The sequence below is a fragment of the Ceratotherium simum genome, chromosome 7 (genome assembly GCF_057802395.1).
Source record: "Ceratotherium simum simum isolate JZ-2026a chromosome 7, ASM5780239v1, whole genome shotgun sequence".
NCBI lineage: Eukaryota > Metazoa > Chordata > Mammalia > Perissodactyla > Rhinocerotidae > Ceratotherium > Ceratotherium simum.
The window spans coordinates 42094717-42122110 of NC_141906.1; the positions used below are offsets into that span (position 1 = coordinate 42094717).

At 35.4% G+C, this 27394-nt stretch overlaps 1 protein-coding gene across 4 annotated transcripts in view; it reads left to right on the forward strand.

Annotated features, from left to right (window-relative positions):
• The window catches only part of TMEM135 (transmembrane protein 135), a 236672-nt gene extending 222858 nt beyond the window's left edge, over positions 1 to 13814 (forward strand). For all 4 annotated transcript variants that reach the window (XM_087433562.1, XM_087433560.1, XM_004434089.3 and 1 more), the window contains 5 exons: positions 2587 to 2650; positions 3917 to 3993; positions 8299 to 8397; positions 9126 to 9193; positions 11055 to 13814. In XM_087433562.1, coding sequence (XP_087289688.1) covers positions 2587 to 2650; positions 3917 to 3993; positions 8299 to 8397; positions 9126 to 9193; positions 11055 to 11187 — 441 coding nt within the window. In that variant the 3' untranslated portion in view covers positions 11188 to 13814. The remainder of the gene's footprint in view (positions 1 to 2586; positions 2651 to 3916; positions 3994 to 8298; positions 8398 to 9125; positions 9194 to 11054) is intronic.
• The last annotated feature ends 13580 nt before the right edge of the window (positions 13815 to 27394 follow it).

The following is a 27394-nucleotide window of genomic DNA, read 5'->3' on the forward strand; positions in this document are numbered from 1 at the left end:
CAAAGTTAACATCCCTCCACCCCTTTCTACATGTGTCTATAAATGTACCCACACATATATAAGCACACACCTAAACACGTATGTAGGGATCATTCATGACACAGTACTCTGCAACTTTTAAGTACTGGCTTTTTGTTTAATGGGAATCACTAATACAGTAAATCATATTACTGATATATTTTATTAAACATCTAAAATTTGGATTCTAAATCTAAATCTAAATTCTAAATGGTAAAAAGTGTTAACTAAAGTTGACCTGTATGTGTGTGTGCACACAAACACACTCGTTAAACTCAAGGAAAATTAATGCTGGTAAAAATTGAATTCTGGGGTTATTTTGGGTAAGATGGTTATATAGCATTTTATGTAAAAGTTTACTTATAAAAGGTAGGTATGGAGAAAATATTTTGAAATGGAAAGAAGAGGAGTGAAAGACTAGATAAACTAAATTAACTACTTGTGAAATGTTAGTAATATTGAAAACATTTTCAATATGATTTGACTAGGAAGCATTACTAATGTCTTTGAATATACAAGTCAATAGGACAGAATATTGGTAGTTATATATTTATATTCACATTCTTTTTCAGTTCTCATGTCGTAGTCTTTCTATTTATTCTTAACGTAAACTCTTAAATGTTTACATGAGGATTATCTCCAACATTTTAGCTCTGGTTGGTTATTCTCCACCATCCAGAATATCTCAGGGCATGTTTTTGTTTTTTTGGTTTCATTTATATTACTATTTATTTGCTTAGGTAATGCAAACTGATATATTACCTAATGTTTAACTAAGAAAAATACAACCGGGTCAGAAAATCTCTTATAGAAAATATTCATACAGAGTGTTCCAATGCCATACATGATTTAAAAAAAATTATCAGTGCAATTAGTATCTTCATAAGAATGTAATTAAGAGAAGGACAGGCAAACAAACTTTATTTCTTCTGTGTCTTCTTGGTGAACTGTTTTTGCATTTTGTAATGTTCCTCTTTATCCTTGGTAATATTCCTTGTTCTGAAGTCTACTATGTCTGATACTAGCTAAGTCTACTCTAGCTTTCTTTTGATTATATTTGGTGGTGGATTGTTTCCATCCTTTTACTTTAATCTTTCTCGGTCTTCAGTTTAAAGGTTGGTTTCTTTTAGACCACATATAGTTGGTTCTTATTTTTTTATCCAATTTGATGATCTCTGTCTTTTAATTGGTATGTTTAGACTATTAATGTTTAATGTACTCATTGTTATGGTTGAGTTTAAATCTCCCTTCCTGCTAGTTGTTTTGTATATGTTCCATGTTTTTCTTTGTTCCTTTCTTTTCTTTGTTCCTTTCTTTTTTCTTTTTCTGTCTCCTGGATTTTTTTTTTTGTATTTTTTATATGTTTTTGATTTTCATTTTTTATATTTTTTGTATTCTGTCTTCACTGTTGGTTTATTATTTATAGCTCTTTTTTAAATTTAGAGATTGCCTTAACATTTATAAGAAACATTTTTAATCTATCAGTGTTTTCAAACTATATTCTATCACCTCATTTATTGTATAAGAATCTTACAACACTATACTTCTAATTCTTCCTTCCTGACCTTTGTGCTATACATTGATCTTTTCATGTTATAAACTCCATAATACATTGTTACTATTTCTGTTTTGGACCAGGAGTCAGAAAACTTTTTCTGTGAAGGGCCGGATAGTAAATATTTTAAGCTTTGTGGACCATATGGTCTCTGTTGCAGCTACTCAGCTCTGCTGTTGCAGTGTAAAAGCAGCCATAGACAACACATAAATGAGTGAGCATGGCTGTGTTCCAATAAAACTTTACCACACTGTGATTAGAGTTTCATATAATTTTTATATGTCACAAAATATTATTCTTTTCTTTATTTTCATCCATTTAGAAGTGTAAAAAACATTCTTAGCTTGTGAGCCATGTGAAAACAGGTTGGCAGGCCAGATTTGGCTAGTGGGCTAGTTTTCTGACCACTGCTTTAGACAGTTAATTCATTTTTATAGCAATTAAAGATAAATGTCTTCTAAATTTATCTTCCTATTTCCAGAGCTCTTCATTTCTTTCTATAGATCCAAATTTTTGTCTGGTATCGTATTCCTTCTGCCTGCAGAACTACCTTTAACATTTCTGGTAATGCAAGTCTGCAGGTGATGAGTTTTCTCAGCTTTTATCTGTCTGAGAAAGTCTTTGTTTCACTTTCATATTGAAAAATATTTTGTTTGAGTATAGAATTCTGACTTGACAGATTTGTAGTTTATCCAGCTTTTTCTGTTTGTTAGAGTGAGAGTGATACTTTTCCCAGCATTCTACATCTAGGCAGAAGTAGAATTTATGGATTCATTTTGAAAAATCATTACAATAAAAATATTATGTATAATTTCTTAATAGGGTCTATTCAAAACAATAACTTTATAACAGGTTATTGTTCATAAGTTCCCCAATCATGTATTCAGTTTGATTTAGATAAGATCACTGATTTGCTTCCAAGGTCAGCTAGTGACTCACTCACTACAGATGTTACATGCATTTTTTTCTAGAAATGAAACAACTGAAGTCATTGTATTTTCTTCTTGATACAGGGTACTAGTTGCTTCCTGCGCTGGGTCAGAAACCTGGATGATGAACTGCATGCTATTGTAGCTGGTAAAGCAATGATAAAAAAAAGAATTATTATTATTGCATCAATCAGTGGTAGGAATGAATCAGAAAGAGTTTACAAATTCGTCTAATTTCTATGTATCTTCCCTTCTGTATAATAGAATCCCTATCTAAGCACTAATCCAAACATTTTGTATTTTTGAACTTGAATGTATCAAGACACTCTTGTCATTTGGTGTTTTGAGTTGGCAATATAATGACTTGGGTATCTGCCCTGCTATAGGCCAGAAATCCTAGGGAATGTGTCACAAAAGAACATGGAGACTTAAAATATTATATAAGTGACTATGGGCAGTGCAATTAGATTTCTTAAAATATTCTCTTTTTACCACTGGCAAGTGACATATGTTTTCATAATAAGTTTTTTATTTTTTAGAAACTTAAATAATTTTATAAAAATAAAAACTAAAGAATATTTTCAACAAGTGCAATATATGTACTACTTAAGTTAAATAGACAATTCTCAGATATTTATTAGTAATATTCCTACTATTAGTATTCCAGGCCTCCCCCTTCCTTGGTTTTCCGTTTATAGAATGAAAGCAGTACTATGGAGAGAACTGTGATGCTAGCACTAACAACAATTTGAGCTGTTAGGAGAATATATGAATAAATATTTCCACTTAAAATCAGAAATGATACCAATAGTCTTTAAAAAGTTATTTTTGGGGGCCAGCCCCGTGGCCAAGTGGTTAAAAGTTTCACATGCTCTGCTTTGGCGGCCTGGGTTCACAGGTTCGGATCCCAGGCTTGGACCTACTCCGTTCATCCGCCGTGCTGTGGAGGCATCCCACATACAAAGCAGAGGAAGATTGGCATGGATGTTCGCTCAGGGCTAATCTTCCTCAAGCAAAGACAAAAGGGGGGAAGGTTGGCAATGGATATTAGCTCAGGGTGAATCTTCCTCACCAAAAAAAAAAAAACAAAATGTCTTTTTGACAATCCTTACATTTGGCAAGACCACTGCTGTTTTTAAAGGTAAATTTAGAATGTAAAATTTCTTATAACATGTGTATCAGAACTATGTGTTCCTAACTCTGAAGGTCAATTTTTTAAGTTAAAAGTATGTGATAATAAGAACTCACCCCATTTTAATGTCATCAGGTATATTACTGTCCTTGATTTTGTTGTAACAAAAGGCAGTGCTACAAATCAATTCTTTTCTATTTGAATGAATTAACATTTTCGAATGATTTAATAACAAAGAAATACTTTGAGATCCGAACAGTTTTGCCTTATTTGTTGTTTCAGGATTTTTGGCAGGAGTATCAATGATGTTTTATAAAAGCACAACAATTTCCATGTATTTAGCTTCCAAATTGGTGGAGGTAAGCGAACATTTTTATGCATGTACAGTTTCAAAAAATATAAAGCTTTTTTAGCTGCTTTAGCAGCAAATATATATTCTAATTACAAAAGCAAATTCTAATCCTATAAAAGTATTTGCCAAGTCAGTTCTCCTATTTCTTGTTTCTTTATGTGTGTTATTTTCAAATATACACAGGTCTAGAAAGAGTGGCATAATTAACTCGCACGCACCCATCCTATAGCTTCAACAGTCAATAGCATTTGCCCAATTGCATTTCATCTATACTGCCCCTGCCCCCCAAGTACTGAATTGTTTTAAAGCAGATCCCAGACATCCTATCACTTCATCTGCAAACTACTTGGGATGAAGACTCCTTAAAGACTAAGGCTCAAGGATAAAGATTCCTCAAAAACAGACAGACAAATCAACAATACCACCAAAGTATAATCAAAATACTATTATGATACATTAAAAAAAATCTAGTAATTCTTTAATATTATCATATATCCAATGTGAGCTTACCTTTTCACTGATGGTCTCACAGATGTCTTTTTGCAATCTGTGTGTTTTAATTGGGATCCTGTGGATCTTTTAGTTTATAATAGTTACATCCACCCCTCCCAACCCCCCACCCTGCTGCTGCTTTTTTCCCCCCTTTCTTTTTTTCCTTACCATTTATCTGTTGAGGATCTAGGTCATTCGTTCTGTGGAATTTCCCACATTGTGGGTTTTGCTGATTGCATCCTTACTGGTGGTGTTAACATGTTTCTTTAACATATATATTGCCTATAAACTGTTAATTAAATTTAGACACTTAAGCAAATTCAGCTTCAAATTTTTTTTAGGGGGGTGGCAGAAATACTTGACATTTACTGCCTGTGTGAATTCCTAGCACATCACATTTAGGAACCATAAAAATGTCTGGTTGTCTCTGTCTTTGTGATGCTAAAATTGATCAGTGGGCTCAGTGTTGATAAAGCCAACATAAGGTTCACCATTACTCTTTTACCTAATTGTTTTAGCAGCCATTAATGATATTACCAGGATTTATTATTTGATTAAGGGTTGCAAAATGGTCATAATCTAATATGGTTGTTTCTTCTGCATGTATTAATGAGAATTCTTCTAAAAAGAGCTTTCCCTTTCCAACTGTTTGGTTACTCTGAAATAGGTTCACAAAGTCATAATAAAATGCTTGATTACTTCCCTTTATTTACTAGTGTTTAGAATGAGTTAGTCTCTAGTATCCTGCAGAGTTGACTATGAGTCTTTATTTTCAAGTGTCATAATGAAGACATGGATTTTAACGTATTTCATTTGTTTCAACCTATTGCAGTCATTATGCTCAAATTGCCCATCTTTGGCTATGAGAGCCTCTCCAAGTTGACTCCTGTTTCTTTTTGACATAATGCTGGTATTTTTGATAGCTGTCTTGCTTTGTGATAAAACAAGATACTCCAGGCTCATCTGGGACATTTCCTGCCCCAGACATAGAATTAGCCTTTTCTCCAATGGCCCCCCTACTTTCTTTTGGTGGGAAATGGTATTTAGAGACTTCAGTTTGGGGGCTAAAGGTTTTTTTGTTCCCAAGTTAGTCACTGTTTCTTGGTCTTTCTAGTGAACAGATCAGAGAATCCTTTTTTCCCCTTTTCTTTGTAGAGAAAGAGAAAATCATTAGGAGCATGTTAGTTCTAATTCGAAGTTAAGATTATAGATTTTCTTTAAGTTGTTTGATTTTGAAAAAGTTTTATCTCACTGGAAATTTGTGTCCCTAATGACATTAAGAGAATTACATATTTGCTGTCTCCAAGTGTGTGTGTGTGAACGTGTGTGTGTGAGAGAGAGAGAGAGAAAGTGTTTGATCTTTTTCTCAGTGTAATTGGAAGCTGTTGGAGAGTTGTAAACATGGAAATGACATGAAATTATTCACATATTAAGAAGAACATTCTGGCTATTATATAGAGAATAGATTAGAGGCAAGACTGGAAGTTATGAGAACAGTTAGTCTCAGGTAGGAGATGATGGCTTTGCCAGGACAGTAACAGTAGAGGTGGAGAGAAGTACACAGATTTGGTCTATGTTAAGGAGGTAGCGGTGACAAGACTTGCTAACAGAGAGGGAAATGAGAGTAAGAGAAAGAAAATAACCCCCAGCTAGCAAAAATATATTCTTTGACACAGGGGGAATCCAATATTGAGGTCTAGTTTGTAAAATGTGTGTTTTACAGCACTTTCCTAAATGGCTAGAGTTTTTTAAGCCGAGCAATGGTGTCACTCTGTTTCTTGTATCAGCAGGCCATGTCTGATCTTGGCAAAAGAAACTGGTATATAAAGTGTGCTGATGAGAATGTTTTTTAAATACAGGAAATTAGAAATTTAAGCTTATCAAGTCCTTTGTGGAATTAATGACTATGATGTAATAGGCAATCATTTTCCTGTGATTAAAGTTAATTTTATATTAAAATGCTGTATTACTATATAATGAATATTAAATAAAAATCAGCTATATAGACAACTTTTTTCTTGGAAAAAATTACTTCCAACATATATTTATCAAGTATCTGTTATGTTCCCATTACTGTGTTAGGTGCTGGTAAGCATGTGGAAGTATAGGATATGATTTCCACCTTTCGTTAACTTAGAATCTGGTTCAATAGATAAGTTTTGTTGTAAGAAATAATTAGGAACACAGTTATTCTGTATATCAAGAGATATCTGTTTCACATAATGTTTCTGTGATGCCATTCTACCACATCTGAATTTCATTTTTGTTAACATGAATACACTGCAATATATCTGTACCTGGCAATATACTGTCATATTATTTTCAAAATAATGGCCCATGTTTATCTTCTTTCCTAAGTAGATTGTAACTCTTTGTACATATCTTACAGATTGATATTAATTTTATATTAAAATGCTATATTAATAGATAATGAATATTAAATAAATATTAGCTGTATAGACTTTTTTCCTTGGAAAAAATTATTTTATGTTCTTTATTTCATGGACCACCCATATTCTTCTTGAACTGCCCTCCACCCTATTGTAACACCATTTTCTCTTTGTCTTCTTTCCACTTTTCTTACTAGTTTTACTTTAGCTTGCCCATGTTCCAGAAAATCCAATTCTATGAATGATCTCATGTTCTGTGCATATAAATTTGCTGACAGATCCCTATATCTATCATGTACTTTCACCCTGCTTGTTACCCTTGCGTTTTTTCTCTTATCTACTTGTTGATCCTATGGTTCTTATAAGGCAGCACTATTAAAAGTGTGGTCAGCAGGCTCGTGCTAGCCCATGAATTGTTTGTTATCAGTTCATGACAAGATAAGTATAGAAATTGAGAGAAAGCATTTGGAAACTTTTATAGCAGCTTGACAGAGTAATTTGTCTTTTGAATATAATAGTGAAAGTTTGGTTCAGTTTTGTGTTTTTTAAATTTATTTTTCTAGTAATTTATTTTTATTGTATTATAAAAGCATCAAGCCATGACAATTGGAGATTTTTTAAAAAGTGGTTCTTCACTGCAGATGGTTTGAGAAGCACTACTCAAATGTAGTCATTTCTGAAGTTCTCCTTGATCCTTTGTCCTGGACAGAGTAATTGCTCCCTTCTCTGGGGAGCCAAAAAATATATATATTTATTTATAAATTTATACATAAATATATATATACCTATATGATAAATACCTATATAAATATATATGATAATATATATACACACACGATAAATATATAAATATACACATCTAATGTGCCTATAACTATATCTATATAGCAGATATATATCTATATAACTATAGATATATAACTATATCTGTATAACTATATCTGTATAATATATATAGATATATATATCTATATAGAGATATAGTTACAGCCTCATTAGAGTACATTAGTTATTTCTGTTATGTTTACCACGTTTTATTCATTTTTAAAATTCCTAGCTCCTAGTATAGTGCCCAGCAAATAGTTAACACCATTAAATGTTTAATGAATGAGTGAATAGATCTAACAGGGAAGGGAGGACCCGAGTATGGTACAGAAAGCATTGAAGAATAAATGACATAAAAGAGGTGGAAATAAAGTGTTATTGTTACTCACTTCTGGGGTTTGGGGTGAGAGAATGAGGGTAAGGGAGGGACTGACGCTTAACGCTGTTGTGGAAGATGCAACCTGTGATTGGAACTCTGCAAGGATGGCTAGGATTTTGAAAGGTAGAAAAAATAGTTGTAGATAGGGAGCGTATTGCTCCACTGTATTGTTAATGCCATTTAAAGTTGTTTTCTTTATAAATCTTGCATTATGCTTGTTTTGCAGACAATGTATTTCAAAGGCATTGAAGCAGGAAAGGTTCCCTATTTCCCCCATGCGGATACTATCATCTATTCCATCTCGACAGCAATTTGCTTCCAGGCAGTAAGTATAGCTTTTTGAAATGCGAAGTAGAATTATTTCTGTGTTTTTTTTTTTTAACTCAGCTTGCAAGTTTCAAATCATTAAGCATGTTAACTTAGTGGGCCAGATCATGTTTTATGAACACACAATTTTTAGGTTTAGAGTGCAATTTTTATAGGTAAATTATTACTGTAGTACCTCGGCTAGAATGCCCCAATTTAATTATCCTTCTTCTAGAAAAAAGGTACCATGGGATAAATAAGAATAATTGTGTTTCCTCAATATTACTCAGGCAGCGAGGATGAAGGGAGAATCTAGTTTAATAGAAGCATTGTTCAATCTCTTTAAATTCTGTAATCATCATTATTGATGTTGATAGTTTTAGAATTGTTGCAAGGTTTTGGGGACAGCTTCTATTTGCTCTTTCTTGTAGTAATGCTGCCAGGTTGGTAAACTTATTATAACTAGTGAAGTACCAGCTATCTGATGGGTATTCAGTACATTCCTCCTAATGATGATGACTATTAATTATTATTTCATAAGCAATGTTCCTATTGAAGGCATATTTATAAAGATTCTTGATAGTTGTCAACTTTAACATAAATACATGTTTTTGTTATTGTCATCACTGTCATTTTTAAAATACAATGAGCAATAAAAATAGGGATAAAACTACTCTGTTGCTGGGGACTGCTGGGAGTATCTGCTATTTAGTAAAAGAAGTCTCAAATTGAATACTCTAATCTTAGGCTGTCATGGAAGTTCAGACCTTGCGACCATCTTACTGGAAGTTCCTTTTAAGGCTCACCAAGGGCAAGTAAGTGACTGAGATGTTTTAACTGATCGTAGAAAACAAGCAATTTCTGTAAAAAAGATTTTGAGTCTTTTTGTCTCCTTGAGGGAATATTCTTTCAACAGTAAAGTAGGTATCTAGATATAAATCATGTATGACCAATTTAATAAGAATATCATGTGGCATTCTTTTAGTGAACATTATTTTGACTAATCTTTTCCCTATAATGTTTTAGATATTTTAAGTGTTCTGGATTAATATCATGTTGATTTACTAACTGCTGGTTAGTGGCTACATAACATTCTTAAGTCTACTCTATAAATCTTTGATCTCTTTAATTAAAGATCTCTTTTTTAATTAAAGACATAAAACATTCATTAGAGATCATGCCTAAATAATTGACTGATTTCCATTTTGGAAAAATAATCATATTCTGTTGCCTGATATTGTAAGCATACATTCCTCTGCTTCGACTACCATGTTCTTTGTTGTTGTTGTTACCATTTCCTGATCCTGATTTAATTCTTTGGGAGGCAGCTGACCTAATAGAAAGCTTTGGGGTCAGGCAGACCTAGGTTTGACTCCAGCTCTCCGACCTTTAGCTGTGTTGCTGTGGGAAAGTGATTCACCCTTGTGACCCTCAGTTTCTTTCTGTCTACAATGAAAAATAATACAGGGTTTGTATGGTTGTAAGAAAATCGAGATGTTTGTGGTAACACTTAGCACTTAGTAGGCACTCAGTAAGTTGCAACTGCTATTCATATTACTGTCATTAATAGCAATAATACCAAACAGTTGTATAGTGCTTACAGTGTCCCAGATGTGGTTTTAAGATACACATACACACAAACACACAGCACACGTATACATACATATGTGTTTAATCGTTAAAGTAGCACTATGAGATAAGTACTGTTAATACCTCGGTTTTATCTGTGAGGAAGCTGAGATGCACAGAAAGGTTAGATAGCTTGCCAGAGTCACACAGCTAGTAAATGATGGAGATGCGATATGAGCCAGGCAGTCTGGCTTCAGAATCCTTTCTCTTAGCCATGACACTGTATATTCTTTCTATTATAATAATTCCATTATTTATTTCTTTTTCATTTAGTTTCTGCACATTAATGATTTAACCAGTTAATTATTTTGGAAGGGAACTTATTTTGGAAAGGAACTAAAGTCACATTTATTAACTCTTGGAATAATGATGCTGGCCAATGACTCAAAATAATTTCACTCTGCTGTCTTCTCCAGAGAGGAAATGCTTATGATCAGGCACAGAGTCACAGAAAGTCCATGCTGCACGTTAGCTAAATATGTGTCTTTTAAAAATTTTGTATCTCTTAGGTTAGCTGATGGATAAAATGAGGGTGTGTTTTCACTCTGTCCTGTCTATTAGAAATTTGAAAGTCCATATGCTGTTTGCCTTTTAATCATTAAACGTTTGCACATTTGGATGTGTTTTCTGTTGATTGTGCAACATTAAGATGTCAATTATGAGAGAAATTACATTTAATATCTTTGCCTCATTGGTAAATGTTAGCTCATTCGTTGTTTATTTAGTTTTTTGTGATTTCATTCATCAGAAAAATCATAATGAATCTATTTTTCTATTTGACACAATGGAGTGGAAAGAACTCTAGAAGGGTTTGAAATAATGATAGTAATCTCTGGGGTTTGAGTTCTGGAGATTATTATCTCTTTAAAGAAAATATGAGACAGTGACTCTTGAGGAATTCATCAAAGTGACTTGTGAATCTGCCGTTGACTCTTTTGTCATGTCAGTCTTTTCTATTTTCCCATCTCATGAAAGATAAGTCAGAGTGAATCATCTTATTTTATAAACTACATTAAATACTTGTTCACTGTGTCCTCTGTTTTACAGATTTGCTGTCATGAACCGAAAAGTCCTTGATGTTTTTGGTACTGGTGCATCTAAACACTTTCAGGATTTCATCCCTAGGTTGGATCCAAGATATACAACTGTACCGCCAGAGTTGCCCATAGAGTTTTCTTGAAGATGACTGTAATTTATTAGTGTGACTTAATGTTTCATTATTTTATCCTGAAGAGTTTATTATGTTGAACACAAAGAAGGGGGCCCGAGCTTGAACTTCAGTGTTATTTTGATGAGAGATGCTCTTTTTTTCCTTTGTTTTTCTTACCAATCAGAAATACAGATGCTTTTTAGGAAGGTGTTGCTTAATAATTAAGCTTCCTCCATAGCCAGAATCTGATTCTGGATCACTGTAGTGGTTGACATTATGGTATATTGTTGATTAAATTATGTCCACAAGCAATATTAAATAGTCTATGTAGAAATGTAGTAACAAATAGGAGTATATTTAAAATTACTTTCAAAGATGTTTTTAGTTCATTCCAGTATAATTCTTGGTTAAAACTAAGAATATTTCTATGTTTTAGGATACAAAGGATCACGGGTACATGGATTTGGTCTGTATATTTTTAACTTTTGAATTGGTAACTATAGTAGTGAAATGTTATGGATATGAAGTAACTCTTCACAGACAGTGCTGCTTTAGTAGAGCAATTTAATTGGAGAAAGTGGCCATTCTTACTTCAGGGATGCAAAGACGGGTCTCATACTGTTTGGATAAGTACTGTGGTTGTCTATGCTCTTCTTCCACGGATACCTTCATCTCTCTCCACGATCAGCTGGGCTGTTGGCAGCCCAGTGAACCTATGTACTAGTGGAAGATTAGGAGCAAATGGAAATTGACATATCTGATAAAGTTGAAACGTCTGTTTTAATCTTTTATAGAAGCATTACACTTGAATATTGAAAAGCAAATGAAGTTACTTTTAAACCTCTGGTAGGTTTATGATGTTTCTTTTCATTTACAAGGACTGAATTCTTCATAGCTAAGTTTGTATGCCAGCGTTGATTTAGAAGGGATCAAGATCCTATGGAACAAAAGCAGTTTTGGGAAGTTTGACAGTTCGTTCCTTTTCAACTGTTTCATCTATACAATGGATGTTTTACAACTAAAACAATATAAAAATCCAGTGGGTGTTAAAAAGTCCATTTCATCACTTATTGGATCCAGGTTCTCTAGCCACTTTCCAAAAAATCATTGTCACCATTTCTAGTCCTGTTAGATTAGAGAAGTGACAAAATGTAGTCACTGCTGACTATGAAGGTTGGTTCAGGACAGCTGTGTTTGAAATATGATCACTCTTTAGAGTTTTTCAGGGAAAAGTTATACTTTTCTAAGTTAATGAAAGGCTTAAGTGATTGTAGTGTCTACAGTTAATGTTAAACATGTAGGGATGATGGTATATTTTTTTAATATAATTTTGTTGCTGAAAAGTTTTAGGTCATTGTAAATTAATTACGCAGTAAAATTTGTGCTGCAACAAGAATTATAACCTAGACTTTAAAAATGCTTAATCCTCCATGTTCAATTTCATTAAGCCTTGTATACTTCTGTTTACTTGTAATCCTATCCTTGGTTGTTATGGCAAATTGAAACCCGACAAAAAGATAGACTCTGGTGCCATGGTAACAGAGAAAGCCACTTTAATTTGGTCAAAATTTTTCATTGTAAGTAACTTTTTGGAATTTAGTTGTCTATTAGGCAATACTGTTAAAGGATCATTTTGGTTTCAGACTTCAAAATTGATTAATAAATTAAGTTTTAAGTTTGTATTCACTGGAATCAAAATGATGATTGGCACTGTGTTTACTTTTAAAAATCAAGTATTACAGCAGTGAAGAAAGCACTGCTGCCTACATCTCATTTTCTCTATTCAGAAATTATATTTATAATATATTTCCTGTAGGTTAAGAGAAAAACATTTTAATTCGTAAGTTATTGTTTTCATTGGCATTAAAAGACTATGATATTGAAAGACAGAGTCTACTGAAATTTGATGAGATTGTTGAGTAAAATTTTATTGATCAAAGGTGCATTCCTATAATTTACTTATTTTTATAAACTACAGTCATCTTTTATTTTATATAAAATGTAAAATGAAGTAACCGTTGTGAAGCAGAACACAATAATGAATGAATGGTGACCTAATTTGCAGTGGTGACCAGAGCAGTCCGATTTGATTTCCTTGAGACAGACTGCAAAGTGTAGTTGTTCGAGCAAACACAAAGAAACTGTGTGTGTTCCTGAAAGACAATCAAAATGAGTATCTTTCTACCTCTAACTAATCAGGGATCGGTCGGCAACTTGGCATCATAAATAAAGTCAAATAGATGTCTCCATTCCAAAACGTGTTTTTTTAGTCCATTTATATGCTGAAGAAATCCTGCCTATGGTAAGTTTCCACCAGAACTGATTACATTAACCATTAATACGCCCCTTAGTATTTTCTACATCTTTATGTAGACTGGAAAACAGTGCATTGGGGTAGTTAGTAATATTAGAGTTGTTTCATTACTATTTCCTGTATTAATAAAATCCTAGAACTAGTACCAACCAAGTAATGACTGAGGTTACAAGATAACAAATTGTCTCAAATCTGTTAGAGTCTTATCCATTTTTCGTCAAATTGTTTTAGTCCATTTTATTACTCATTTCTGAAATAAAACCTTTGGTTCAGTTATTTTTTTTCATAAATTCTGTGGTTCTGTAACTTTTTTCTTGATCTATAAACATTGTTGTCACTCATTGATGTCGAGTTTATTTTTTGCCTTCTTTTGTTGTTTAGTCAGTTATTTAATTTAGAATCTTACCTTTTTATTCTTTGCTCTCAGATTTTATAATTTACTTTTTTCTAGAATGAACATATCTTTTGTAATGAAAGTTAAATTGGTCAATTGTTACACAGTATTTTGTTGAGCTTGAATATTCATCTCATTGTGGGTTGTGTCTAGGTTAACATTTGACTTAGTTATTAATGCTGACAAAATTGTTTCTGTTAGTATTTTATCACCTCCCTGAGTTTCTAAGTCCTTTGCCAATGCATAGTTAACGAAAATCAATTTTTGCCCTCCAGGAACTTTGTTCACTTGTTTATGTCACATCCTCCAGGTGGCGGTCAAGAAGGCTCTCAGCAGGGCCAGAGGGGACATGTCTCCTGGGAGCAGTGACCTGGTGTTCTTTCTGCCCCTGTGGAGGGGTCGTGAAAATGGAGTAAACATTTCTAGGGACGGTGACTTCTCATATAGCTTTGCATTTCTTAGGAAGGAAAATATGGAGGATAATTGCGTAGATGTGGAGAGAGATGTTCGTCTGTATATAGGACCTTTAAATCTAGGAGAGTCAGTCTCTTCTCAACAACCCCATAACATCATGTGACTTACTATGGCTACATGGAAGGGGCAAGAACTCATTTCCTATTGCTTTCTCAATTTTCTTTCCACTTCTCCCTCCTTCAAAGGTGTCCTAAGTGAAATAACGTGTTGGGCTTTATCCTTTGTCCTTGCAGCCCTGAGAATCACAGTAATAACACACACACACATGCGTGCGTGCGCGCACGCGCGCGAGCACACACACACACACACACACACTCCCCATCTGCTCCACGGCAGAGGCATCAGGCCAGGTGCACTTTGTACTTTTTATCCAGCCGACAAGCCACTGCAGCTTGCCTGTTCAGTGTTTTGTTCAGTTTGGGGCCCCTGCTCCCCAAAGCATAACCTTCTAATCTCGTCAGAAAACCCCAGGCTGCGGATCATAGGATGTGCGTGGTCTTGGCACACAGCATGGGCCTCAGCATCCCTCCACAGCTGGGGAGGTCCAGGCTTCCACAAGCTCAAGTCACCAAGGTATATTGCTTTCCTCTGCCCCTTAATTTGGACCACGCAATTTCTGAGGCCTATTTCCTCAATGTCCATTAAACTTCTCTTAGTCATCAATCAACCCCTTAAATGAATTTTTTTTTCAGGTTATTTTGATCACACAAGAGGACCCTGTGGCTGTAGAGAGGGATTGGTGCCAAAGGTCTAATACGGTTTAAAGTGTGAAGTAATCCCGTTGTTGGTCGTTATGGAATGGGGTGCCAAAAGGATGGGGGAGAAGAGACAATAGAGATTTCAAGTCTTTTCCCTCCTATTTCCTTCTTTACCTTCCCAAGCCTGTGCTCTCCCACCGCATCTTTGCCAGGTATTTCTTCAGTTTGAGTTCTCCAGGGAAAGCAGGAGTACTTATTTTCCTATTTGTTTTGGGGAAACTTCAAGGTGAGACATAAGCATCGTCTGACTCTTGGTCACATGAGAGCCTGAAGGAATGTTGTTGAGTCTGTAAGAAAAAGGGGTAGTTTCCCTTTCCCCCCTCTCCCATCAGAAGGGAGCCAGAGGGATTCAGTCAAAGGGGGAACATGCAGTGTCATGTCCCAGTGACATATGTGACAGGTGTACACTACCAAACTTGGCATAGTGAAGAGGCGCACACAGTCTATGAAGGGAGAGAAAAAGAATTTTTCTCAGAAATATTAAAGTAGGGACCGTGTCTGCAAGGATTATTCTAAATATAAACCTGCCTGGAGGCCAGTGGTCAAACTGGGTATGGACTAACAAGGTACTTTTCTTTCGTCAGAGTATCCAACGTTTGTGGCATGAAGGATTGAGTGGCCTTGTGATACTTAAGAAAAGACGGTAATTATTTTTTCAAGTTGGAAATGTGTTAAATGTATTAAGAGAGCTTTTATATGAATAAAGTTTTTAACTTCCTGTTTTTGAAATGTAATTTGTAATATAGGTAAAATCTGCGAAACTACAGGAAGAAATTCAGTTGTATCTAAATCTGAGTCTGCAGTTTTTGAAAGCCTGTCCTTCTCAGGGATAGCAGTAAGGTTCTCTTAAGAACTAAGAGGGCAGGATAAATAAATCTACAAAACTAGGGATATAATTGAATCATCTTTTGATTCAATTTTTTTTTTTTCCACTAGAACTCTCCATATAACTTGGATTAAAGTTTAAACATGGGATTGCAGTCATTTAGTGGCTGTTTAATCCTTCTTCCTTGCTGATAGAGCACTGATTTTGTTAAGGCAGCAGTACTTCCAGTCCCAGGGGATGGATCTACTTTTTGTAGGCCTTTCATGTCACTCCTGTCTTCTGGTCCAGATATTTTTCAAACTTTCCTCTGATGGTGGTCATGTCACCCAGTTTGAGCCAATAAGATGTGATGGAAGATCTGGGAAACGCTTGGGAAATTTTTTCCTCCCTGATTAAATGAAAGCTCTTTTCAGCTCCTTCCTTTTTTTCTTGTTCAGCACAATAGTTAATGGGATCTGGATCTGTGGCAATAGTCTTGCAAATATGAGGTGAAATGGACAAAGATGAAGAACCAACCATGTTAAAGATGTCAGAGCAGAAAAATGGGAATAACCTGCCTCTCAGATGACGTTCTTGAGCCACTGAATCAATGCCAGTGACCACATACCTCCAAGCGTTTTGAGAAACCAAACCTCGATCGCTTCAGGTTCTATTAGTCAAGGATTCTGTTACTTTCAGCTAGAAACATTTCTAACTGACACATTCTAATCCTATATAGATCAGACCTCAGATTCATTTCCCATTGTGTGGCTCCCCCCTTGATTTAGAGTGCTCTCTTTTTCTCTCCTACTCTACTTCTGCATGTATCCTGAATTCCTCAGTCATCTCCTCTCTGAAGGTTTTGCTGACCTTCTATCTCTGTCTTCCTGAAGCAGTTTGCTAATACCTCCCATAACATAAAGCACATTCCAGTTGATTCTGATTAGCTGTGTGCTCACTTGTTGCTCCTTTAGATTGTGGTGTATATTTGAAGGTCAAAGACCACAACTTATCCCCAATCTCAGTGCCTACATCAGGCCTTTACAGTCATTCCTCCGTATCCGCAGGGGATTGGTTCCAGGACCCCCACGGATACCAAAATCCACAGATGCTCAAGTTCCTTACATAAAATGGCATAGTATTTGCATATAACCTACGCATATCCTCCTATGTACTTTAAATCATCTCCAGATTACTTATAATACCTAATACAATGTAAATGCTATGTAAATAGTTGTCTCGTTTAGGGAGTAATGACAAAAAAAATGTCTGTACATATGCAGAACAGATACAACCATCATAGGCCTTTCAGTCCGTGATTGGTTGAATTTGCAGATGTGGAACCTGCTGATACTGAGGGCTGACTGTATGTGGCTGGTTGGAGTTAGGGTGGGAGGTGGTCTCAGCAACTGCCTGTTGAATACATGCTAACTTTGTGGAGTGTGCAGACTAAAAATCTACCCTTAGTTCTCCTTATAAAAGTCTGGAAAATATTATCCTTACAAATGATTTTGTAAATACTCCAGGAAATTGGCTTCTACTACCCTGCCAGCAGCTATTGGAGCCAGTTTAGCTTCAAGTCTTAGAGAAATAATTTCTCATCTGTTTCCTTTGTTTGCTTTTTCCTGACAGAGCTGGAATTCTGGATTGTTCCCCACTTAAAAACTGCCAAATCCAAATGAGAAGTAGACAGGCCAGGACACAGTGCTCTTCCTTCTTGCTCCTTTTCACGGGCAGTTTTCCTAGAATTACACTTGGTGTCTGGCTTTTTAATAGCATATTATTATCATTTTTTTTTCCTGTAACAGAGAAGATCTTAGATATTTGAGAGGGAAAGGCTTGGGAACACTCTTATCAATACAGGCAGGGCCCTAACAAATAGCTTCTTCTGATATTCATTTTTAGGGGGAAAAGAAGAAAACTAAAATGTGTGAGGTCCTCTGGTATATGGTAGTTTGTTTATATCGCATTCAAACTTCACAATCTATGTGGTAGATATTATTCTATTTTACCAGTGAAAGAACTGGGAAGCAAAGAGGCTAGTAATTTGCCAACGTGGCAATTCTGAAATTTGAGGTCAGATCTCCAAGGAGTTGAAAGTTTAAGTTTTGTTTTGTTTTCTCAAAACATAACAGCACCTCCCAAGAAGTGGCGTCTTCACTCCCTTCCATTAAAAGTAATCATATAACATTGTAATAAAAATCTTACCTCTAAAAATGGTTTTGACATTTCCTTTCAGCTCAGATAGAAGAACAGGAACTAGAATTACTTTCTCACTTGAAAAAACCAAAAAACCTGATTATATATATAAAACAACAGTTTTCAGACACTGAACACCAAGCAGTGCAGGGCAGTGATCCTTGAGAGAAGGAAAACAAATGGGTGAGTTCTGTGATTGCCTCAGCTGATGCCTGGAGAGAGATTCCAGATGCGGCTCAGGGAGGGAGCACCACAGCAGAGCCCAGATGTCTCCCTGAGTTGAGGAAACAGGCTTGGAGTCCAGAGAGGCCGAAGTGGGTGAAGCTCATAAGGCAGAGTACAAGAGAGAAGCAAGCTGCACAGAAGGAAAGCATAGAGATCAAAAGAGGGGCCCCCTTGAGACGTGAGCTAAGTACTCAGTGTATGCATGATGGGAGGAAACTACTGAGGCTAGAGAAAGAACCGCTTAAAAGGAGCAGAGGGAACAATCATTGAAGTTCACACAAGGCAGTGAATAGTCTCTGTGCCTAGCCAGAGTAGGACACTTTGTAATTCAAAGGGCACTGGGAAAGAGAGTCAAAAAGTATTGCTTCAGTAGGAGAGCAAAATTAACCCTGGACTAAAGGCTTAAAAGTATCAAACAGTTTCTAAGTAACTGTCTCCTAGAACAAAATACAAGAATATAGAGGTAATTCAAAATGTTTGGCATCCAGTAAAAAATTACCAGGCATGCAGAAAGCCAGAAAATACAACCCATAAGAGAGGGGGTTGGGGGGAGAAACAGACCCAGAAATGACACAAATAATAGGATTATTATTTGTACAAAAGGACATTGTAACTATATTGCATATAGTTAAGAAGGTAGCAGTCAAGAAGTAGAGGCAAGATTGAGCATGTTTTTTTGTTTTTTTTGTTTTTTTAAAGATTTTATTTATTTTATTTTTTCCCCCCAAAGCCCCAGTGGATAGTTGTATGTCGTAGCTGCACATCCTTCTAGTTGCTGTATGTGGGACTCGGCCTCAGGATGAACAGAGAAGTGGTGCCTCGATGCGCACCCGGGATCCGAACCCGGGCCACCAGCATCGCAGCGCGTGCACTTAACCACCAAGCCACAGGGCCGGCCCCGAGCATGTTAGGTAGAGGCATAGAAGATATAAAAAGGACCAGAAAATAACTTGTAAGAGATGAAAAATAGAATATCTGAGATTAAACAAACAAAACACTGGGTGGGGTTAACAGTAGATTAGACAGCAAAAGGAAAGATTATAGAACTTGAAGACGTAGCAGTGGAAACTCTCAAACTATTTAGAGTGCATCATGACTAGAAAGAAGGGACAGAGCTTCAGTAAGCTTTGATCAACTTTAGGCAGCGTGATGTACATATAATTGGAGTTATCAAAGGAAATGAGATGGGCATGAGGAGGGGACGGGTACCGAAAAAATTTTTATTTTGTCTTTTCATCTTCATTGGGGTCATTTGAAGATATAATGGCCCACATTTTTAAAAATTTTATGAAAATTGTAAACCCTGAGATCCAAAAAGCTCAATGAACTCCAAGGGCAAGAAACATGAGGAGAATCACACCAAGGCACATCTTAATCAAAGTGCTTTAAACCAGTGATAAAAAGAAAATCTTAATAGCAACCCAGAGGTGGGAAAAAGACATGTTACATACAGAGGAACACAGATAAAAATGACAGGAAATTTATTATTGAAAACAATGGAAGTTAGGGAGGGGGGCAGAAAAAAAAGAAAACAATGGAAGCCAGAAGACAGTGGAGCAACATCATTAGTAGTGTAAAAGGAACAGAACAAAACCCGTCAACCTAGAATTCTATATGCAGTGAAGATATCTTTCAAACAACAAAGGCAAAAGACTTTTTCAAACATCCAACAGCTGAATGAATATATCACCAGCAGACCTGCATTACAAGAATTGTTTTAAAAAGTCTTTCAAACAGATATAATATGTGGAAATATGGTAAATATATGGATAAATATGAAAATCCTTTTTTGTTTTTGGTTATTTTTAAGTCTTCTTAAAAGGTAATTGACTGCTGAAAGCAAAAACAGTAACAAATTATAGTGGAGTTTATAACACATGTGAATAAAACAAAAATTACAAAGTTTAGGGAGGCAAAAATGGAAGTATACTATAACATACTATACATGAAGTGATATAGTATTACTTGAAGGCAAACTGCAATAGGTTAAAGATTTATAATATAAACCCTAAAGTAATTCCCCTCCCCACTTAAAGTGTTATAGCTAATAAGCTAACAACAACAAAAAATACAATGGAATCAATAAAGTATTCAGTTAATCCAAAAGAAGGAAGAAGGAGGAGGTGGGAGGGAATAAAGCTAAGTCAAAAAGAAAACGACTAGCAAGATAATAGAGTTAACCCAACTATATCAATAATCGCATTGATTGTAAGTGGTCTAAACACCCAGTAAAAAGGCAGAGATGGTCACACTGAATAATCGAAAGCAAGACCCAACTATATGCTACTTACTCAAAACCCACTTTAAGCAGAAAGACATTAGGTTTAAAGTAAAGGTATAGAGAAAGAGATATCATACTAACAATAATAATTTAAAGAAAGCAGATGTACTATAGTAATAGTAAACAGAGTAGTTTTCAGAGCTTGGGAATATTACCAAGATTAAGGATTAAGATGATTGTTTATAGTGAGAAAGGGGTCAATTTAACAGGAGGAAATTACAATCCTAAATATTTATGTGCATAATAACAGAGCTTCTAAATACATGAAGAAAAGATTGATGGAACTAGGAGGAGAACCAACCAACCAACAAATATAGTTGGATATTTTAACACGTTCAATAATTGATAAAACATGTAGACAGAAAATCAGTAAGTATTTAGAAGACTTGAAAAACACTATCAACCATCTTGACTTAATTGACCTTAGTAGAGCACTCCCCCCAACAACAGCATGGTACACATTCTTTTTATGTGCATTCGGAACATTTCCAATAGAGACCATATTCTGGGCCATAAAGCAAGTCACAATATATAAAGGGTTCAAATCATGCAAAGAATATTCTCTGGCAAAAGAAAAATTAGAAATCAATAACAGATATCTGAAATATCCCCAAATATTTGGAAACTAAGCAACATGCTTCTAATGAAGAAATAAAGATAAATTAGAAGTATATTGACCTGAAGGAAGATGAAAGCATATTGAAATTTATTAGATACAGATAAGGCGATACTTATAAATAGAAAATTTATAACACCAGTTGCCTATATTAAAACAGAAGAAAATTCTCAAATCAGTGATCTCAACTTCCATCATAAGAAACCATAAAAAAAGAGCAAATCAAACCCAAAATAAGCACAAAAAGGAAATAATAAGGATAAGATCAGAAATGGATGAAATAAAAATGGAAAAATGAGAAAAACTAATGAAATCAAAAGTTGGTTCTTTGAGAAAAATCAATAAAATTTATACACCTCTAGCCAAACTGATTGGAAAAAATAAAAAGACAACACAAGACTAACAGGAATAAGAGAGATGACATCACTACAGATTCTTCAGAAATTAATAAAAGTATAATCACGACTATTGTAAACAATTTATGCCAATAAATTTGACAATTTAGATGAAATGGACAAATTTCTTGAAAGATACAAACTAACAAAGCTCATGCAAGAACTAGATAATCTGAACAGCATTGTAGCTATTGAAGAAATGAAATTTTTGGTTAAAAGCCTTCCCACAAACAAAACTCTAGGACCAGCTGAGTTCACTGGGGAAGTTCTGCCAGAAATGTAATGAAGAAATAATACCAATTCTATACACACTTTTTCAGAAAGTTAAAAAGGAAGGAAAACTTCCCAACTCATTCTATGAAGCCAGCATTTTCTTGATATCAAAACCAGGCAAGGAAATGACAAGAAAAGAAAACTAAAGCCAACATCCCTCCTGGACACATAGACAAAAAATTTTAACAAAATTATAGCAAAGTGAAATTAATAAAAAGGATAACACGTCATGGCCAAGTGGGGTTTGTCCCAGAAATGCAAGGTTGAGTTAACAAAGGAGAACTAATCAATGTAGTTTATCATCAACAGGAAAAACCATGTGGTTATCTCAATAGAACCAAGAAAAGCATTCAGCAGAATCTAAACATCCATTTCTCATAACTCCTAACAAACCAGGAATAGGAGGGAATTTCCTCAAACTAGGAATAGAAAGGAATTTTCTAATAAAGGGGGGCTACAAAAAACTCTACAGCTAATGTCATGCTTAATTGTGAATGATTTAATGCTTTCTCTCTAATATCAACAAAGCAAAAATACCACATCTATTCAACACTGTGCTGGAGGTTCTAGCCATTACAATAAGACATGACAAAGAAAGAAAACCATCCAAATTGGGAGACAATAAGTAATACTGTCTTTAATGGCAAACAACACGCTCATCTATATAGAAAATCTTATTAAATCTACAAAAAAAGCTATTAGAATTGATAAGTGAAATTTGCAAACTGATTCTAAAATGTATATGGAAATGCAAAAGATATAAAATGGCCAAAACTACTTTGAAAAAGAACAAAGGGGATTTACACTATCTGATTTCAAGACTCATTATAAAACTTCCATAAAGATATTGTAGTATCAGTATAAAGATAGACAAATAGATCAATTGAAGATAATACAGAGTCCAGAAATCAACCTAGATATATTTAGTTAACTGACTTTTGGCAAAGATGCCATAGTAATTCAATAGGGAAAGCATAATCTTTTCAACAAATTGGCTAGCCATATGCAAAAACAAAACAAAAACCCCATAAAAAACAAAAAACTTTGACCCTTACTACAAAAATTATACCATATTTAAAATTTTAATTCAAAATGTATCATAGACCTAAATATGAAACCTAAAGCTATAAAACTTCTAGAAGAAAAAATAAGAGAAGAATCTTTGTGACCTTGAGTTAGGCAAAGATTTCTTAGGTAAGACACCAAAGCTACAGTCTATAAAAGAAAAATTTGATAAATTGGAGTTCACCAAAATATAAAACTTTGGCTCTTCAAAAGACACTTTTAAGAAAATGAGAAAACAACGCACATACTGGGAGAAAATCTTTGCAAATCACATATCCGATAAAGAGCTTTATCCACAATATATAAAGAACTCTTGAAACTCAATAGGGAGATCAACTTCAGACATGACAGCATGAGCAGCTCTGCTGACTCACTCTTCAGTGAAACTGGTGAAAATTATTTTTAAAAGCTCAACCATTTAAAACCTCTGGGAATGATCCTAAGGACAAACAGCAAATGAAGAAACATTTCTTCAAGAAAATCTTTGAAAATTCAATAAGGTGAATTTTGAGTAAGAAAGATGAATCTTACTTTCTGTAAGAAAGTCTGTGGTATTTGAACCAAGACTACTCCCACCCTCCCTCCTCCAGCTCCGCAAGGTGGAGCTTCAGACTGCTGCAGCCAAGAATACAGGGCTCCCTCTCTCCCCAGCTCCCAGCCAGAAGGCTTTCTTCCAGGAGTAGCAGGACTTTGGTGGTTCTTATCCTACCCCCAGCTGCCTGTTGCTGAGGCTGAGTCTCAGGCAAGTGCAGTTGAGAGGTGGGAGCTCCCTTCTTCTACTCAGCCCTTATTCATGAAATGAGGGCTCTACCTTGGGTGCGGCATGCTGACAATACTGACCCTGAAATCCTTTCCCCCATTTTGTGAGGTGGTGGTCCCATACTATGACAGGCAGCCAAGAGGACCTCAGGCTACGGCCCCTCCCCACCCCCACTGAACAATCAGCTTGTAGAGTGGAAGTGTCATTTCAAGATAAGCTTGCCATTGTCCCCACTCCCAGCTCCAGAGTCAGGGAAAGATGGAAGGGAGCCCTACCAGTACTACTGTCATCCCAGGGTCACAGGCATACCCAAAGCTGCACCTCCCTGAGCAGCAACATCAGAGGCTTAACACTGTGGGGGAGAAACAGACGTCACTAAAATAATCTAGCCAGTCACTAAACAAATAAGCAAGTAAGAACAACAAGCCTGGGGGGGGGGGAGTAGGATTAGGATCCATTACCCAGATTTGCTACAATATATTATCTAAAATGTCCAGGTTCCAGTAAAATTTATTAGGCATGCAAAGAAACAGGGAAGTATGATCCATGGGGAAAAAAACCCAAAAACAGACAACAGAAACTCAGAGTGACCAGATGTCAGATTTAATAGGAAAATATTTCAAAGTAGCCATTATAAATATGTTCACAGTAAAGGAAAGCTTGATTAAAAGAAGTAAAGGAAGGTATGATGACAATGTTGCATTAAATAGAGAACCAAATGGAAATTCTGGAGTTGAAAAGTACAATAACAAATAAAAAATTCACTGGAGAAACTCAACCATAGATTTGAATTGGCAGAAGAAAGAATTACTGAACTTCAGGATAGATCAATAGAGATCCTGCAAGCCAAAGAACAGAAAGAAAAAAGGAAAAATGAACAGAGCCTCAGAGAAAGATGGGGCAGCTTGAAGTGCACTGATATATGCATAATGGGAGTACCAGAAGAAGAAGAGAGAGAGAAAAAAATATTTGAAGAAATAATGGCTGTAAACTTCCCAAATTTATTGGAAAACTATAACCTACACATCCAGGAAGCCCAATGGACTTCAAGTTGGATAAACTCAAAGAGATCCACAAATAGACACAACATAGTAAAAATGCTGAAAAGCAAAGACAAGGAAAAAGCCTTAAAAGCAACAAGAGAAAAATGATGCATCATTTACAAGGGAACCCCAATAAAATTAGCAACTGACTTCTCAGCAGAAACATTGGATACTAGAAGGCAGTGGGATAACATACTCAAAGTGCTCAAAACTCAATAATAAGTGAACAATCTGATTTTTTAGATGGGCAAAAGATTTGGATACATGGATGGCAAATGAGGACATGAAAAGATGCTCAAAATCCTTGCAAATTAAAACCAGAATGAGATACCACTATGCATTCACTAAAAGCACTAAAATTAAAAAGACTGATTGTCCTAAGGATATATACTAAGGATGGCAAGGATGTGGAGCAGCTTGAATACTCATATACAGCTAGTGGGAATGTAAAATGGAGCAACTTATTTGGAAAAGAATTTGGTAGTTTCTTAAAAAGTTAAACACACAGTAGCATTTGACTCAGGCATTCCAATCATAAGTATTTACCCAAGAGAAGTGAAATTGTATATCCATGGAAATTGTATATCCATACTAAAGACTTGTGCATGAATGTTCATAGCAGCTTTATTTGTAATAGCCAAAAAGTGAGATATGAACTAAATGTCTTTCAATAGGTGAGTGGATAAACAAATTTTGGTATATACATACATTAAAATACTATGCACCAATAAAAAGAATGAATTGGTGATACATGCAACAACCTCTTAACAGGTTTTTTAAAAACCTTTTTATTGTGAAATAGACATATACAAAATTGTACCCTCGCCCCCCAAAAAGCTTTAGTTCAGTGATCTATCATAAAACAACTATGTAATCACCACCAAAATCAAGAAATAGAATGTTGCCAGCACCCAAGAAGCCTATCTTGTACCTTTTTGTAATCACAAAGCTTACCTCCCCGGAAGGTAACCAATGTCCTTTTTATAATAATCACTTGTGTCTTAACATACATTCCCAAGCACTAGAGAGTACATTGGCTAGTTAATTGCACTTCATGTAAATGGAATTATGCACTATGTATTTTTTTGTGTACAGCCTCTTTCACTCAGCTTTAGATTTATTGTGTGTTGCTGTAATTTGTTTATTTTCATTTTGTACAGTATTATGAATATACCATGCACATGAGTTGTTTCCTGTGTAGGGCTATTATAAAAATGCCACTGTGTGAACATTCTCATATATGTTTCTGGGTGCCTTGTGCACTTTTGTATGAGTTCTATACCTGGGAATGGAGTTTCTGGGGTATAGGGTATGTTATATCTTCAGGTTTATTAGATCAACTTTTTCCTAAGTGGTTGTTCCAGTTTACACTAGCACAGAGCTCTGTGGCTGTCCAAGCTTTGTCCAGGGGTTGCTAAAGCAACCCCAAATGGTCAACTCACCTCACTGGGCTTGTCTTCCCTCTGGAATCTGGCTCATTAATTCATTTTCTTGTTAACTCTCTAATGCTTTCAAGAAATTGTTTCTTTCGTATTTTGTCCATTTTGATTGTTGTCTTTTGAAGGGTTGTTTTGAATTATTTATTCCACCATTAATGGAAGCAGAACATCTATTATTGATGGAAACATTTATTGTGTGCCTACTGTCTACAGACACTACTGAGTGCTAAGGGATCTTAAAAGAGGAATTCTTATAGTTACTCAGGACTGTTGGCCTAAGGTAGTCTCAATGATCCTGAATGCAGGCCTTTCATTGGGACCACATGATATTTCTTAAAGCCATGTGCCTGAACCCAGGGGAGTGGCTGCATAAGACATAGAAAAATAGGCGGTAACATTCATTAAAATTTGCTAAGCCTTCTTAGGGTGCCATGTGGTCTTTTGGGAACTTCACATAGATAGATTTCTAATAAATACCAAGGTCACATCTCTAAGTGATCCGAGACCCATGGATGTACTACTATGCTTGGTGTTCTATGGAGCTGTTATTTGGATTATAACCCTAGTTGTATAAGTTCTGGGAGCAGAACTTGACATTTATAGTGAGAGAACCTGCTGCCACTTTTCAGTGTAATTGTACTCAGCAGGTCATTTTGGAGTAAAAGTTTGTTCTAAGAAGCACCACTTGAGAGGTCCACCTTAATGGTATAAATGTAAGGTATTGGACACCTGTTATCCTGGAGTATGGGTGTGACTAGGACTTCTGTGCCTTTGTGAAGGCCAAAGGCCCCTTCTTCAAGGCTTTGCTTAAGTGTCACCTTCTCAATGAGGCTTACCCCATCTTAGCATCTCAGACCCATGTAACCACTTCTTTTTATTTATCCTTAACACTAACGCCCATGCTAAATCATTTACTTATGGATTAAATCTGTTGTTTCCCTATCTCCCCCTGCTAGAGTGGGCCCCACAAGGATGGAAATCTTTGTTTCATTCACTGACATATCCCCAGCACCTCAGAGTTTCTGTAACATAGCGGGCATTTGGCAAATGGTTACTGGACTTCCTGATTATGAGAGTAATCAATTGACAAAAACATAAGCAATATGACCCTATTTATTCCCCATTCTGGTGAAGTAACCCATATCAATGGCAAACAGTTTTAATTTTTCTTGAGGCTATTTTAGGAATGTAATATT